Consider the following 16,596-nt stretch of genomic DNA (forward strand, 5'->3'; position numbering starts at 1 on the left):
GAAAGTGCAACATAATCATCACCAGAGGATCCACAGCTGGGGGAATTAAAGGAACAGAGATAAGTTAGATTAAAGGAACAGAGATAAGTTAGGACATGATGCCCAAATATGGGGAGGGCACCCTGAAAACCAACAGTCCAGAGAACTTAACCATTCACCCTCCAGCACTCCCCTCCTCAGCGGGGCTGATATATGCCTGCTTCAGGCCATCAGCTCCCAGTGAGAGTCAAATGGGCCAGGGTGGAACAGACCAGGCTGGGAAGGCCCACAGGAGTTTGGGCTCAGGTATCGTTACCATCATCAGGGGCATCTGAGATGAGCAGCTGGACGTCCCTGGCCTAGGAGAGATCTTGAGGATGGAGGAGCCAAAAAGTTCAGCCCTTTCTCCAGGGAACTTGAAGAAAAGCGAGGTTGAGTTTGGCATTTGTTGATGCCAAGCAAAGTGGGAAGTGCTGTGGGAAGGCTGAGAGGGTTGCAAGTGGGCACAGACACTTAACCCCAGAGGATCACTTGGAGCAGTGCTGGCTCGAGCTGGTGGTCTGGGAGAAGCGGATCCCCATGCTGCCTCCACTGCCAGACTTATAGCTGCTGCCTCCTGAGGTCTGGATGCCACCAGAGCTGGAGCCAATTCCACTCTGACTCACAGAGGTGCTGCTTCCGCTACTAAGCCTGCTCCCACTGCTGCCACTCTGGTAGCCCCCACTGCTGCCACTCTGGTAGCCCCCACTGCTGCCACTCTGGTAGCCCCCACTGCTACCACTGCTGACCCCGTAGCCGCTGCCACTGCTGCCACTGACCCCTCTGTAGCCACCACTACTGCCTCTGCTGCTGCTGCTGCTGCTGCCTCTGTAGCCACCGCTGCTGCTGCCACTGAACCCTCCACGGCTTCCACCAGAGCTGCTGCTTGTGCTGGTGACATTGCTGACCACCGCTGTGGAGAAGAAGTACTCAGTTCAGACAAAGGCCCGGGTCTGGATCACAGCTCTACCCTGCTTAGCTGTGCAAATTTGAGAAAGATACTCAACTTCTCTAAGGGCTAAGCTGGTAAATGATAAGAGTGAGCCTGGCCCTCTGGTGTCCCCCAAGAACAAGAGCCAGCAGCATCCACAGAAATTTCCGGTTCTCCAATATTGGGAACTCTCCAAGACCACAAGCATTTTAGCTTTGGCCTTGGAGTTTCCCTGCTTATGCTAGCAGGGGATTGTGTGGCCATAGCCTGAGACTCTGGCACTGTTTGGTGGCCTGGCCTCCTTGCATGGGTCAAGCTGTCCTGCTGTAGGCTGGCAGTGAAGATGCTCCTGGTCACCCTTTTTTCAACCCAGGGAGAAAGTTTTGAGGCTACTTACAAATGCTCACAGCACTCTGACACTCTCCGGACATCCTAAAAAGGAAAAGAAGGAAACATGGGTTATTTCTGCCATGAGTCATTAGCCACAAAGCTGAGGGTTCATAACCTTGGGAGCCACACACCCCATTTGCCCTATGAGGGGTCAAGCCCCCAGGGGAAGAAAGGCTATTCCCAGTGTCTCTATGACCCGTATCCTCAGGAAAAGAACCTGCTTTGGGGAAGTTGAGGTGTTCAGGAGCTTCACCAGCCACCCTCTATTTCTCCATCTGTCCATCCTCTTCCCCTTAGTTTCCAGAGCATCTGTTCCAGGTCAACTGCTCAACACCCAACACCCAGTTGGTTAGCCCTTTAGTGGTTCAGATGGGTAAGATGTGAAAGGGGCTGACACTCAACACATGATGCGTTTGAAAATGTCCTGCCCACACAACCCGTCTTTCTATGCCTCGTTCTTGTTCATGGAGAAGGCATGGCCACATATCTGAGCAGACATGGAGCATGTCTGCATACCTTACCAGTGTGGGACCTACTGTTGTTGACCACTCCATCCTCATCCCGCAATTCCCAGTACACATAGCACCATCATCACTCCCACTCCTTTTCATAGAAACTTATAAAAAAATCCTTAAGTTTCCTTCTCACACCTGAGTTCTGCTTCCTCCATCAAATTGGAAGCTGTCTGAGGACAGGCTACATAGAGCAGCTTTCAGCAGAAAGATCTCTCGATCCTTGACAGTCCTTTGGCATTTGATATCCACTCACTAAACCTTTATCTGCTACTTGATACTGTTACTTTTTCCAGAGTGTGTGTGCATCAGCCACTTTCCCTGTGGATTCAGTCTCAGGGGTGGAGGGCTACAGGACTGTCTGTACTGTGCTGTCCAATATGGTAACTGCTAGCCACTTGAAGCTAGCCAACTTTATTAAAATTAAATTAAGTGTAAAACTCAATTCCTCGGTGTCACTAGCCATATTTCAATACTCAAGCGAGTAATAGCTACCGTATTAGACAGCACATAGAACATTTCTGTCATCTCAGGAAGTTCAGTGGACAGCACTGTAACTTTTGTTATAACCCCAAAGTACTCCTCCTTACTCATTGCTCATAAAGAGGATCAACAGAGCTATGTAATACAACATCGTTGGCCACGGTTAACTGGAGAACTACATGATCTTGATTGACCAAAAAATGGGGGCACTTGAATCCTAAATTCTGTCATTCAGGAGATTCCTTACCTTTTGTCTGGGTTGTCTTCTCCAATCATCTTTCTCTTTCTTTGTTATAAAAGGTCACTCTAAAATCCTATCAGGAGAATGCTGACCCCACAGCACCTCACCTGCACTCCTCGCCCTCCAACAGCTTCCTGTAGGTGGCAATTTCCACATCCAGTGCTAGCTTCACATTCATCAACTCCTGGTATTCTTTCAGCAGCCGGGCCAGGTCGTCCTTGGCCTTCTGTAGGGCAGTCTGCAAGCCTTGGAGCTTGGCATTGGCATCCTTGAGGGCCATCTCTCCACGCTGCTCAGCTTCAGCAATGGCCGCCTGCAGGTTAGCATTCTAGGACAGGAAGAGGTAGGAGACCAATTAGCATAGTGACCAAGAAACAAACAGCTGATCTTCCCTGAAAGTTCTCTTCCCCGTCCCACACCCCTTCATCCCCTTAGAAATTGCAATGGTGTATGTGATTCAATCAATTTTTACTATTGATTAATATATCTTTAGCCCACTGAAATTAACTGATGTCTCATCAAGCAAAGGAACACTGATTTGCTGGTAAAGGGAGTAATGGTCTAGTAACTGGTTCTTTTTTTTTTTTTTTGCAAGACTGTTAAAAACTCCTTTGCCTAATTAATCACTTTGTTCCAGTAATACAAATTAGCCATTGAGGTTATGTGAAGTGCATGATAAATAGTTCACTGAAGGCAGATCCTACTGAAACCAAGTGTTTAAGGCCGTCCCTACAGTTGCAAGATTTGCTGGGAAAGCCAGAATGAGCAACCATCTCTCCTTAGGGAACTTTCCAAGAAGCTCAGATTCAAGAAAGAATCTCTGGGAGGATGGACTCTCCCAGCTACCCCACATATGACACCATGAAGCATGTGGCAGAGGCATAATTGTTGCTTCTCTTTCTCTTCAAGACCCAGAGGACCTCCAGGATCCCTCCATCAGGTCCGGACCCACCTGCTTCTTAACATTCTCAATCTCGGCCCGCAGTCTCTGGATCACCCTGTTGAGTTCCATGATCTCACTCTTAGTGTTCTTCAGGTCATCCCCATGCCTTCCAGCGGTGGTCTGCAGTTCCCCAAGCTGACAGAGGGGAAACCAATCAACATAGTTTTGCAGTGTTAGAATATTCTTGGTCAGCCTAGACTATGGGGGGCAAGGAGAAGGCTCCCACCTTGGTCTGGTACAGTGCCTCAGCCTCTGCCTTGCTCCTTTGGGCAATGTCCTCGTACTGGGCCTTGACTTCGGCAATGATGCTGTCCAGGTCCAGGCAGCGGTTGTTGTCCATGGACAGGACAACGGACGTATCACTGACATGACTCTGCATCTGAGACAGTTCCTATGGGGGACATGGGTGGTCATTTTCACCACCCCCTGGCCCCAGAAGATGCTGGGAATGAAGAAGTCCAAGAATCTTTGCCAGCAAAGATATCCCAACAGTGGGGCCAGGAATGGGACAGTTAGAAAACTAAGCTTGCCTTTCAGGCATGGCTATAGCCTAAGAGATCCCAGACAACAAAGTTAAAGAGAAAGGCAAATGTGCAAATACAATCATGTTGTCAGCCTGAGAGTATCAGGCAGTGAGCCCGACGGTGTGGGTTTCCATGGGACTACAGCAGGAAGGAGTACTCTGAAGGAGCTATCTATGATACTGGTATAAGACCAGAGGGAAGGTATAGAGCAAAATAGACTGAGAACAGAGGGAAAACAAAGACAAAGAGGAATCTCGGCCCTATGGCTCAGGTCTATGCAGGCTGGGAGAGCAAAGTTAGCATTTTCTGGGTGGAGCATAGTTGAGTTCCGAACCCTGCTGCTCGTTTTAGGTGAGTTCTGCCACTTGACTATCCCCTAAAGTCCTACTCAGGAAGCATGTCTGGGAAGATGCAGACAGGAAGGCTCTGGAGCTTAGCAAACCAAGGAATCAAAAAATCACCATCTCATAGAGGGTCCTCAAGAAGTTCAGTTCATCTGTCAGGCTGTCCACCTTGGCCTGCAGCTCCACCTTGTTCATGTATGCCGCATCCACATCCTACAGGGTGTGAAGGCAGGAAATTAGAAACCCAGCAGGATGACCCACTCTACCCCAAACACCACAGCTCTTTCCTAAGCCTTCGTCCCTCCTCCTTTTCCTTCCCCTGGTCTCCTAATTTCCACTCCTCACTTTCCCTTCTAAAAGAAAATCAAAGTGGTTTTCTTCCCTTTAGTTGCCTTGACCACTTAAACCGCAATGCTTTAATAAGATATAAACCACATTAGCAAGACATTGGAGTAAGGGTAGAAAAATCACATTTATCTAACACGTGACTTTGGGTTTGGGGTGCTATATAACCAACATTCTGAATGGAAATGAGGATATTCTTCTCACTACCTCATCTTTATGATGATTAGTTAAGTAAGCTACAAGTACTGGGTGATTGTTATTATTAATAACATCCAAGGTGCACTTGTAGGCTGAAGACCTTGATTAATGCTACACATAAAGCCTTCATTATTAGTTCACATTACTAATCAGTTCATTAATCACAGTAACATTGTAAGATGTCTTCCTCACCAGTCATGTATTTAGAGCAGGTTCCTTTGTTTCCAAAAATGTAAGGAAAAATGTAAACCCTACACACAGCATAGGGTCCTTATGCCCCAGAGCAGCTGACTCCATGGTGCTCAAAAATAAAGTGCTCAGAAATAAAGCCTCGACATTTTCTTCCCAGCTCTCTTACCTTCTTGAGCCCCACAAACTCATTCTCAGCCGCATTGCGCTTGTTAATCTCATCTTCATACCTGGTACAGAAAGAAGCACACATTTGGACACTGACATTTCCAAAGTAAAAGAGAGAGAGAGAGAGGATCCCAAGTCCTCACACAGAATCCTCTCACCCAGAGACAAGACAAGCTTCATGGGCATGTGACTTGTGCAGTTTCACAAGGCCCTGGGTTCAGAAGGTCCTCACATTCATTCAGTCTAATGCTCTGCTGGAGCCATCTTGAAATTCTTAGTAATTTTTTAACAAAGGCCCTGCATTTTCATTTTGCATTGAGCCCTCAGAATTATGTAGCCAGTCTGGCTTAGAGGCCTCTCAGAGCTGAGGCCACTGCCTCACCCTTCTCCCCCCAGGTCCTGGTGACAGGCTAAAGTGTGGGTAGGCAGGGTGGGAGAAGACTTCAAAGAGCCTGACTACGAGCCTGACTACTTGCCTGGCTCTGGCAGACATCACAAAGTGTAAGATGTGTATATGAGACCCAGAAAGGTATTTGCTCAGCCCAGGTTTTTTGCCTCTGTTCCGCTTCTTTTCATTAATTAGAGTTGCTTCTTATGGAATTTGGGTTAAGAATAAATTCATGTCTTCTGAATGCATCAAAGTTATGAGATTCCCGCTTATTCATGACTATAATGTCCCACCAGGTGTCTAGATCTCATGAAGATTGAGAAATGGAATGGTTCCAGGAGAAGAGATTTCTGAGCAATGTCAATCTGAGTTGCGACTGGATTCCCAGTGCTCAGCCCAGAGCCTGGGTGTTTGCCAGGTTTGTGCAGTTAAACCGGAATGGGGCCTCCTCAGAACAGGTGTGCCCACCCCTGTGAGTCCTGATCCTAGGGATGTCCAGAGCTCCCTCCCCACCTTGAGAGGCCCAATTTACCTCTTACAGACCTGAGAGGGTGTCAACTACAACCCCAAACATGCAGAAGGGAGCTGATTGAAGCTCCAGAGACAAGGTATTGGGCACATTGAAAGAGTACTTCACAAAGTGTGGCCCTAGAGCATCTGCCAGGAACTCCTGGCAGTTATGGGGCACTCGGACTCCTGGGACCTGCCCCATACCTACTGATTCAGAATATCTAGGACCAGAGCATAGGAATGTGCATTTCTGACAAGATTCCAAGGTGATCCCTATGTACAGTAAGTGTGGAGGGCAGACTCTCTCTGGGTAGATTCTCTTATCCAACTAGGCTAGTGCAGGAGGGGGGTCCCTGGAGCCTGAAAAATCTGTCGTAATCAGCCACCTTGAAGTCGCAGTCCCCACCCTCTTATACCCTTCCACTTGGCCATGCCTCACTCAGCAAGTCCATCTAAGAGTATTGACTGAAGGTACAGTCTGGAACAGTTAAAATCTCAAGCTGGGGCTACACCTCCCTGCTAATCCCCCATAAGGGGAAACTCCCCAGTTGAGGCCCTTACTTCTTTTTGAAGTCTTCCACAAGGTCCTGCATGTTCTTCAGCTCTCCTTCCAAGTTCCCTCTCTCCCCCAGAGCCAAATCCAACTGCCTGCGCAGGAAGCTGATATAGGATTCAAAGAAAGGCTCCAAGTTGTTGGGTCCTGAGCCAGAGCCTGTGGTCTGTTGCTGGAGCAGCTCCCACTTGGTCTCCAGGACCTTGTTCTGCTGTTCCAAGAACCGCACCTGTATCATGTGAAAAAGAAAAGGAATGAGCCTCTTGAGTTGGGCAAGTGAGACCATGCATCCCAAAGAGTGGAAATGTGGAAATGAACCCAGTTCTCCAATCTGCAGTAGCCTCTGGGGTTTTTTTAACTGAGAAAAATGAGAATTTAGACAAGGAAGAGCTACAATGTGTTGTTTACTCTGTACCTACTATTTTCACTTATTCTATCTCATTTAATCCTCACTACCACCTAAAAAGGAAGTGTTATTATCCATTTGTACCTAGGAAATGGAATCTCAAACAGTTTAAGTTGCCCAAACTGACCTGACGACTAAGTGACCAAGCTAAGAGTCACAGTCATCACTGCCCTAGTCAATGGTGATCCTTCAGAACACAAGTACAGAAGATAGGCATAAATAAAGTTTATTTATATTTATATATTATATATATATTAATATTTATATTAAAATTTATAGTTGTTTTTAAGTGAAAATTTTACCTTCCTACAGGCAGTGAAAACAGTCAACAGGGTCTAACTTTTCCTAAGTTGTTTCGTATTTCCTCTAGTTTTTTTCCCTTTCAGTTACTCAGCATATAGCTGATCTGGGTTTTATTTCAAACCCCGGGCTCATTACCCTAGACCCAGCACACCCTTCCTTGCCCCAGCATAGACAACACAAATTAATATCAGTTAAAATGCAAGACCATTCAGAAGGTAAATTAGTTGCCAACACTTATCACTAAAAGGCAGTCCCAAGATTCTTACTAATGCAAGTTTGATTACCAGCTAGTTTATATTATCAGGAAGTTGCTTTTCAAGAGAACTTTAATGTTAACTATAATAATTTCATGGCTAACGCCCTGTTCTTCAAAGGACAACAAACATGTTTGGACCCTCACTTCATTTTCCTTAGTCCTATCCCTAGAAGAAAATGAGAAGCTAGAATCCTTTCCCTGTTTCACAGCAGGGAAAATAAGGCCTGAAGAGCAAGAGCATGCCTGCTCTCCTGAAGGGCCCAAGGCAAAACCAGGACAAGGAGCCAATACCCCTGCCTATAAGCCTGGCAGATCCCACTTGTGTCTTCATACACCAACACCCTGGGCAGCCAAAACCCTCCCTGGCACCTCTGAGCTTTGCCCTCACCTTGTCGATGAAGGAAGCAAACTTGTTGTTGAGGGTCTTGATCTGCTCCCGCTCCTGGGTCTTTACTTGCCCAATCTGGGGGTCAATCTCCACATTGAGGGGCTGCAGGAGGCTCTGGTTGACGGTCACTTCCTGGATTCCTCCAGGGAAGCCACCAGGACCAAAGCCACCAGGCCCACCAAAGCCACCAGGCCCACCAAAGCCACCAGGCCCACCAAAACCACCAGCTCCACCAAAACCACCAACCCCTCCTAAGCCACCGGCTCCTCCAAAGCCACCAAGCCCTCCTAAGCCACCAGCTCCTCCAAAGCCACCTCCCATTCCTCTGCCACCACCAAAGCCACCTCCATAGCCACCTCCATAGCCACCTCCATAGCCACCTCCAAAGCCACTGCCACAGCTGCTACGCCCTCCCCCAAAGCCACCAGTCCGGGAGCCACCAGCCACACTGATGGAGATACTCTTGTTGCCACCTAGGCTGTAGAGGCTGCGACTGCCAAAGCCGCCTGCTCCGGCCCGGAACCCACAGGCCCCTCTGCCCGCTCCCCCAGAGCGGGCCACACAGCTCATCCTGCTGCTGCCGGAGACCACGGCAGAGCGGCCCGAGAATCCCTGGCTGCTGCCACCAGATGTCTTGCAGACTTGTCTGTTCATGGTGAGAGAGCTTGAAGGTCAGCAAGCAATCACTTAGCAAGGGCTGAGAGGGGTGAAGGCAGAGGATGGGGACAAAGAGGAGGGTGGCCTTTATATACCAGAGAGCTAGGCTTGGCACAAGGAAAGGCAAGCAATTAACTGAGAGTCATCTTGGGTTTGGTTTGCCTTCCAGGCAATAAGTTACTTGTAGACTTGCAACACACCTCCAAACTAATCCTCTGGACCAAAATGACTTTGCTTTTTTAGCTTAATCACCCAAACTTGCCACAGTTGACAAAAGACTGGAGCTCTCCTCCCTTCTTCCCTGTGATTTCCTCAGGGGGCTTAGGGAACTCAGAAAGCACCTGATCCAGCAGAATGAATTGGGTTTTGACACCAGGGTCTTAGGACCCATGGAGCTCCATGACACAGGGGTGAGGACAAGACAACTCCTTCCATGTGAGCTGGATCCCTTCCTGCAATGCCAGAGTACCACAGCCCAGTGACATATCATCTATGCCCACCTCTGCAGAGAAATATCCAGAGGAGGGCTTGGGGTGGGGGAATGGGAAGGCAAAGGTCCACTCTGACACCACCTCAGCCAAGGACATCCATTCGAGCCAGCCTGTCATTTGAGCTAAGCAGTGCTGTTCATGGGAAATAAAAAAATAAAATGTCTGACCTTGGGAAAAGTGGGGGTCATATATGAAGCAAACAAGTATGAGGCTTGGAAAGTGTAAAGGACAGGTATAGGGAGGAGTCTCCATCTTTGACCTACCATCCACACCCTTTCGCCACCATCCTTGACCCACCACCATCCTTGACCCACAGTAGGTGATTTCTGGATCCAGAAGAAAGAGAGGACACAATGTGGGGACCCTCCAGTTGGCTGGTGGAGTAAAATGAAAGATCCCATTCATCTCAGGATAAGAGTGCATGCTATGTCAGATCTGATGGCCTTAGGATCTGCCAACCCCTCCATCACCTGGTCTTCCCACCACACCCTGTACTTTTCCCACTATGTCTTAAAACAAACTAAAAAACAACAACAAACTTATATGTTAATTTTCAGTACAGCCTGTAGGCTCCTGAGCTCATCAAGGAAAGGGAATGAGTCCTACTCATTTTGAATCACCAACTTCTTACATAGAGTAAGCATTGACTTATGTTAACTGACACATAACCAGTGCCCAAGAATATAAATATCTAGACTGAGGTCTCACCCCAGTCTTATGGAATACGAATCTTCAAAGGAAGGGCTTGAGTGTCTACATTTTTTAACAAACCCTTCAGGTAATTCTTATGATCAAGGGAAGTTTGGGATGCCCTGGGTAACTATGGGTATTTAATCTGAGCCCAGGGATTTAGGGGAAGGAAGGATGGAGGACCCTTGGCAGTAGAGTAGGTATGCTGATACATTATTGCTCTAACTTTTGACAGCTCAACTATCCCCCATTCCCATGCCAACCACCCTCCACTCCCAACCACACCACACATGGCAAGAATATGTTTTCAGGTTTCTATTCACATTCAGGACTCTATAAAATATGACAGAGCAGGAGGAGGTGATTCTAGACTTGCCAAGAAATAGGTGGTTGGTGTATCTCCAGAATATCTCCAGATTTCCAATCAAATCAATAGTGAACACTGTCTTTCTGGGGTGATTTCCAGATAAAACATTCTAGGGCAGAGGATAGGTCTGAAGATCCTGAAGTCAAGCAATTTTAACTGTTCTTCAGCCAATTCTTAATTTTCTGTTCTGCAGGTTTGTCTAGGGCCAGTCTACCTGCTTAGAATCCCAGCTTCACCACTCGCCAACTCTTTGACCTTGGACAAATTACTTAACTTTTATGTGCTTTGTTTTCCTCAACTATAATAGCAGGTACTTCATGGGCTGTTGTAAATATATATAAATATACAAATATATATAAATAAATATATAAATATATATTATTTACATATAATAACATATATTATAATAAATAAATAAATAATATATATAAATATAAAATGTGTAGTATGATTTTTTACTCCAAATAAGAGGCTGTACACTAAACTATTGCTAGTCCTCCACTTGGGGACACAGGGAAAGGAAATAAGTTTAACCTTGGCTGTTCTCAAAAACAACTTTGTACCCCTGAGCAACCCACGAAAGGATAGTAAGAAAAGAAAGCTGACTGAGGGTAAAGAGTAAGAATCCCAAGTCAGTATAGTAGAGGGCAAGACAACTGCTAGGAGGGATTAGTGTCGGTGACCTTGGGCTGTGATTTAACACACTAAGTCTGTGTTCTAATCTGTCAAATCCTTTCCTACCTCAGTGGTTTGTAGGGAGCCTCACAGGATATAACATAAGTGAAAGTCCCTTGAAAATTATAAAATGCCCCACAAGAGTAAGGAAATTGTGGTCTAACAGAAGGCCTTTCACCATGAACTTCAGAAGACCTGGTTCAATTCCCTTGTCTACCTTGCACTAATTAGTGACCTTGGACAAGGTACTTGACTTCTTTGAGTCTCTCTTTCCTTATTTGTAAAATGAGGATTCTACCCCACTTGCAGGATTGTTTGGAGATTTAAATAGGGCCCAGAAACAAAAATTTGGATTTTTAAATCAACATTATCTTTACATAGACAATCCATGAAGGGGGTCTCTGTTGGGCTCTTCTTTGAGACACTTACTCCACCCGTCAGTTGAATGTCAGTCCTTCTTGGTGAGGTTTTTATTCACATTCTCTGGAATTCCTTTAAAAGCTGAAGATCAAATGCCTCCCTGAGAAGAAAGCTGAGACAGGCTCTCCTGAATCCCCAGGTGAGAGCCCAAAGCAAACAAGAACAGGCATCAGTGTCTCTGATTCCCTTCCCCTCCCTTGGCTCTAGTGCTGAGGCAGCGGGTGGCAGTCTCCTAACTATGGCTCATCTCTTCCAAACTGGCATATGCTGGAGAAGAAGGATAGAGAGAGGAATGGGCAGGTCACAAAAACACAGGTTTGGGTTGGGTTGCCTAATCCATATCTCCTGAGTCTGCCAAAGCATCACCCTATTTAGCCAGTTGAGATTGTTTTCTCAGCAGTTGACTGAAGCTTCTGGAAATAACTAGTTAGCATCCTCGGCAATATTTCTCTTATTCACTGCAGGATCTTTTAGAGCAGTGGCGTCTAAATGTGCTGCCTGCTGCCAACTGTCTGAGTTCTTCTAATCCCTCACCTGCCAGAACCTTCTGTGTCAAGGTTGCCAAGTGGCTGAGTGCTCTGGATCCTTATTTCCTCACCTATAAATTAGGGGGAATTGTCACCAAGCGGAGTTATTTCCTCTAAAACAATCTAGACAGATTGTTCTCTGGTGTTCAACTGCAATGAGAATGCTTAAGAATCAGTTGCCCATAATATAACCGGGAGTGGAGGAATAAATCCTGAGACAGCAGTCACTACCTCTAGGTCAAAGTAAGTAGACATCCCTCTCTACCTGGGAGCTGAGGATGAAGGGGTGATAGTTATATGACCTTTGTATATGCAGATTCACAGATCAAATTTTCAAGATAATCATTAAATTATCTTCCCCCCCCCAAAAAAAGAAAGAAAAATGAACAGTCATTCTGGATATACTGCCCCTGGACTAAGAATTAGCATCATGTTCTACTTTCTACCATGTTAAAATAAAAACTTATACTGGACACTACACAGTGTGTGAACCATCATTCAAGTAACATCTTCTGTCAGTAAGATACACAGTTTTTAAAACAAGTGATGGGGATGAAGGAGAGCACTTGTGATGAGCACTGGGTGGTGTTGTATGTAAATGTTGAATCACTGTATTGCACACCAGAATCTAATATTACACTGCATATTAATCAACTGAAATTAAAATAAAAACCTTTTAAAAATATAATTAAATTGAAATATCACTACTGAAATAACTTTATTTAACAAATGAACAAAAAAATATATATTACCATATAGGGTTAGCTCGCTTTATAACTAAAGTTTGATAAAAAAGAAGAAAAAAGAAAAAGAAAAAAATCTAAGTATGTGTAAATCCTTATGTTACTAAGTCTTAGTCATTAACAATTATAATTCAGTTTAATTCTGGTCTTCTCTCCAGACTCAATTATAGTGCTCTTCAACTCACCCCTAAATCCTTATCTCATACTGGATTCTCTTCCAGGGCTTATTTAGGGCCAAATACTGTCCCCTAAGATAGCCTTGTTTAAAAAAAAAGTTCTTTGGCCAAATAAGTTTGGTAAATGAAAATTCTATAGCTTTCCCTTGGGGTTTTAATAAAGCACATATAAAAGCTCTAAGAAGTCAAGAGAAGTCAGCGAGAGAAAGGGGGAAGCAGTCTCCACATGGAGCAGAGAGCCCGATGTGGGGCTCGATCCCAGGACCCTGAGATCTTGACTTGAGCCGAAGGCAGAGGCCTTATAACCTATGGAGTCACCCAGGCCCCCGTGATTTTGCATTTTTGCCTGAACATTCTCTTTTTTCCATTTTCTTACAGTCCTACTAAAGTTGTACTAAAATGTATGTGACTGTTGATAGCTTTGGTGATGTTTTTTCCCCCATATATGTATTGTATAGCTTTTCCCCATGTGTTTGGGAATAATATGTAGAGAGTTTTGTTCACATTTGAGGAAAATATTCTTTCATAATGCTTTTAAAAATGTATTCTGTTTGATTGCTTTACTTGGGGGAAGGGAATGTTATACATGTGTTGATTCTTTATCACATTTTAAAGTATCACATTATATCACATTATAAAGTAAAAATAATTTACTTTATTAGAGTTTCCCAAACAAACCTAACAACAAAACTTTTCTATCTTAACCCCTATCAATTCTCCTCAAGGATTTTGATGGATTCCTTTCTCACATTGAGGTCCTTCATCCATTTGGAGTCTATTTTCGTGTGTGGTGTAAGGAAGTGGTCCAATTTCATTTTTCTGCATGTGGCTGTCCAATTTTCCCAGCACCATTTATTGAAGAGGCTGTCTTTTTTCCATTGGACATTCTTTCCTGCTTTGTCGAAGATTAGTTGACCATAGAGTTGAGGGTCGATTTCTGGGCTCTCTATTCTGTTCCACTGGTCTATGTGTCTGTTTTTGTGCCAGTACCATGCTGTCTTGATGATGACAGCTTTGTAATAGAGCTTGAAGTCCGGAATTGTGATGCCACCAACTTTGACTTTGTTCTTCAATATTCCTTTGGCTATTCGAGGTCTTTTCTGGTTCCATATAAATTTTAGGATTATTTGTTCCATTTCTTTGAAAAAAATGGATGGTATTTTGATAGGGATTGCATTAAATGTGTAGATTGCTTTAGGTAGCATAGACATTTTCACAATATTTATTCTTCCAATCCAGTAGCATGGAACATTTTTCCATTTTTTTGTGTCTTCCTCAATTTCTTTCATGAGTACTTTATAATTTTCTGTGTATAGATTCTTAGTCTCTTTGGTTAGGTTTATTCCTAGGTATCTTATAGTTTTGGGTACAATTGTAAATGGGATTGACTCCTTAATTTCTCTTTCTTCAGTCTTGTTGTTGGTGTACAGAAATGCAACTGATTTCTGTGCATTGATTTTATATCCTGACACTTTACTGAATTCCTGTACAAGTTCTAGCAGTTTTGGAGTGGAGTCTTTTGGGTTTTCCACATATAGTATCATATCATCTGCGAAGAGTGATAGTTTGACTTCTTCTTTACCAATTTGGATGCCTTTAATTTCTTTTTGTTGTCTGATTGCTGAGGCTAGGACTTCTAATACTATGTTGAATAGCAGTGGTGATAATGGACATCCCTGCCGTGTTCCTGACCTTAATGGAAAAGCTTTCAGTTTTTCTCCATTGAGAATGATATTTGCGGTGGGTTTTTCATAGATGTTGAAAATAGAACTACCCTATGACCCAGCAATTGCACTACTGGGTATTTACCCTAAAGATACAAACATAGTGATCCGAAGGGGCACGTGTACCCGAATGTTTATAGCAGCAATGTCTACAATAGCCAGACTATGGAAAGAACCTAGATGTCCATCAACAGATGAATGGATCAAGAAGATGTGGTATATATACACGATGGAATACTATGCAGCCATCAAAAGAAATGAAATCTTGCCATTTGCGACGATGTGGATGGAACTAGAGCGTATCATGCTTAGTGAAATAAGTCAATCGGAGAAAGACAACTATCATATGATCTCCCTGATATGAGGACATGGAGAAGCAACATGGGGGGGTAGGGGGATAGGAGAAGAATAAATGAAACAAGATGGGATTGGGAGGGAGACAAACCATAAATGACTCTTAATCTCACAAAACAAACTGGGGGTTGCTGGGGGGAGGTGGGATTGGGAGAGGGGGAGCGGGCTATGGACATTGGGGAGGGGAGACGAACCATAAGAGACTATGGACTCTGAAAAACAACCTGAGGGTTTTGAAGGGTCAGGGGTGGGAGGTTGGGGGAACAGGTGGTGGGTGATGGGGAGGGCACGTTTTGCATGGAGCACTGGGTGTTGTGCAAAAAGAATGAATACTGTTACGCTGAAAAAAAATAAATAAATAAAAAGGGGAAAAAAAAAATTAACCCCTATCAATACATACTTACAGAAACACTAGTCCAGCTATGCGTCTGGAATGGATGAGAATGGGCGCATAGGTCAGCCAAGGGGTCAAGGCATAAAGTTAAAGAGACCAGCCTCATCCCCAAAGAGAAAGCACTTGCTCCATGCATGAGAGAGGAAGCTGAGAGCAGACTAAAGCCTGAAGGTTGATGAAGTTAGGAGAAGAGCTCTGGGATGCTGGAAAATGGAGTTGGTCCCCAAGGACCAATTCTCCTGTTAACACAGATCTCTCACCAGCCATGGTCTTGCTGCCTTGACCTTCCCTCAGGAAGCACCATGGGGAAAAGGCCTCATCCCTTTTCATTGACATTCTGAATATTCTGGACCTCAAATGACCTCTTCTCTTTCTCTTTCTTTGCAGGGTGGAGGGGTGGAAAACATGGAGACCTTGGAGTTAGGCAGATGCTCAAATCCCAGCCTTGCCATTTCCCAGTTACAAGGCCTCCAGCGAGTCATTTTACTCTCTGCCCTCAGTTTTCTGTTTTTTAAATTGGAGTTAGCATAACCACCTCATTAGGTTGTTGTGAGGAGTAGAGGAAGTAGCATTAGAAGCCCCTCCACAGGGCAAGTGGTCAGCATACGGCAGCTCCTGTGATGATGATGATGATGATGATGATGTTGATGTAAGAGTCTTCCTAGAAGATACCAGTCTAGAGGCCGAAAGGAGGGAGGAATGTTAAAGGGTAGCCCAGTTTAGGGTCAATGAAGCACTGAAGTCTGATGATTTTTGCATCAAATTGCAAGGAATCACAGTGTCAGCAAGCCAAGTTCCATAAAATCCAGTCTTCCATGCCTGGCCAAGCCAGTTTCCTACTACAGGGGCTCATCAGTAATACCGTCTGTCCATCAGTCAACAAATATTCATTGAGCTACTGCATACTTCCAAGAATTGTGGGGGCTATGCTTTAATGACAAGAATGTCCTCTTTCAAATCTTTGCTCTTTTTACCTACCTGTAAAAACAATATAAAAATGGCTAATGTGGACTGAGTGCCGGCCATACACCAGGCACGAAATTAAGCTGTTTATGAGCATAATTTCTAATGGTCATAAAAACACCACAAAGTCAGAATTTTCACTCTCATTTCATAGATAAGGACACGAGCTTAGTGAGGTTAATTAACTTGCCCCAAATCAATTAGCTGACTGACCTAGGGGTTTGGTTTTTTTTTAAGTTTTTTATTTATTTATTTATTTGTCAGAGAGAGTGGGAGAGAGCACAAACAGGGGAAGGGGCAGGCAGAGGGAGAACCCGGCTCCCTG

At 44.7% G+C, this 16,596-nt stretch overlaps 1 protein-coding gene across 3 annotated transcripts; it reads right to left on the bottom strand.

The window, feature by feature from the left end:
• Positions 1–506: 506 nt before the first annotated feature.
• On the bottom strand, positions 507–8,744 carry LOC123946648 (keratin, type II cytoskeletal 2 oral-like). Of its 3 annotated transcripts, none has more exons than XM_046012258.1 (10): positions 8,387–8,744; positions 8,091–8,338; positions 6,746–6,966; positions 5,288–5,348; positions 4,504–4,599; positions 3,745–3,909; positions 3,528–3,653; positions 2,683–2,903; positions 1,347–1,381; positions 507–931 (listed from the first exon to the last, which is right to left on the bottom strand). In XM_046012258.1, exons 1-10 carry the CDS (start codon positions 8,742–8,744, stop codon positions 507–509), a joined length of 1,956 nt encoding a protein of 651 aa, XP_045868214.1. The 3 variants fall into 3 exon arrangements, with proteins under 3 accessions (XP_045868214.1, XP_045868215.1, XP_045868213.1); XM_046012259.1 differs by having other exon boundaries at positions 507–816; positions 877–931; positions 8,091–8,744; XM_046012257.1 differs by having other exon boundaries at positions 8,091–8,744.
• Positions 8,745–16,596: the final 7,852 nt, after the last annotated feature.

This window comes from Meles meles, chromosome 7, assembly GCF_922984935.1.
Source record: "Meles meles chromosome 7, mMelMel3.1 paternal haplotype, whole genome shotgun sequence".
In the NCBI taxonomy this organism is placed as follows: Eukaryota; Metazoa; Chordata; class Mammalia; order Carnivora; family Mustelidae; genus Meles; species Meles meles.

What these genes read in the sequence shown, in the direction of transcription:
- LOC123946648 (XM_046012257.1), bottom strand. Translation starts at nt 8,744, where the DNA reads ATGAACAGACAAGTCTGCAAGACATCTGGTGGCAGCAGCCAGGGATTC. An exon ending in TTGGAGGGCGAGGAGTGCAG is followed by an intron (nt 1,382 to 2,682) that starts GTGAGGTGCTGT and finishes TTTCCTTTTTAG; the next exon opens with GATGTCCGGAGAGTGTCAGA. An exon ending in TCAGAGTGCTGTGAGCATTT is followed by an intron (nt 932 to 1,346) that starts GTAAGTAGCCTC and finishes TCTTCTCCACAG; the next exon opens with CGGTGGTCAGCAATGTCACC.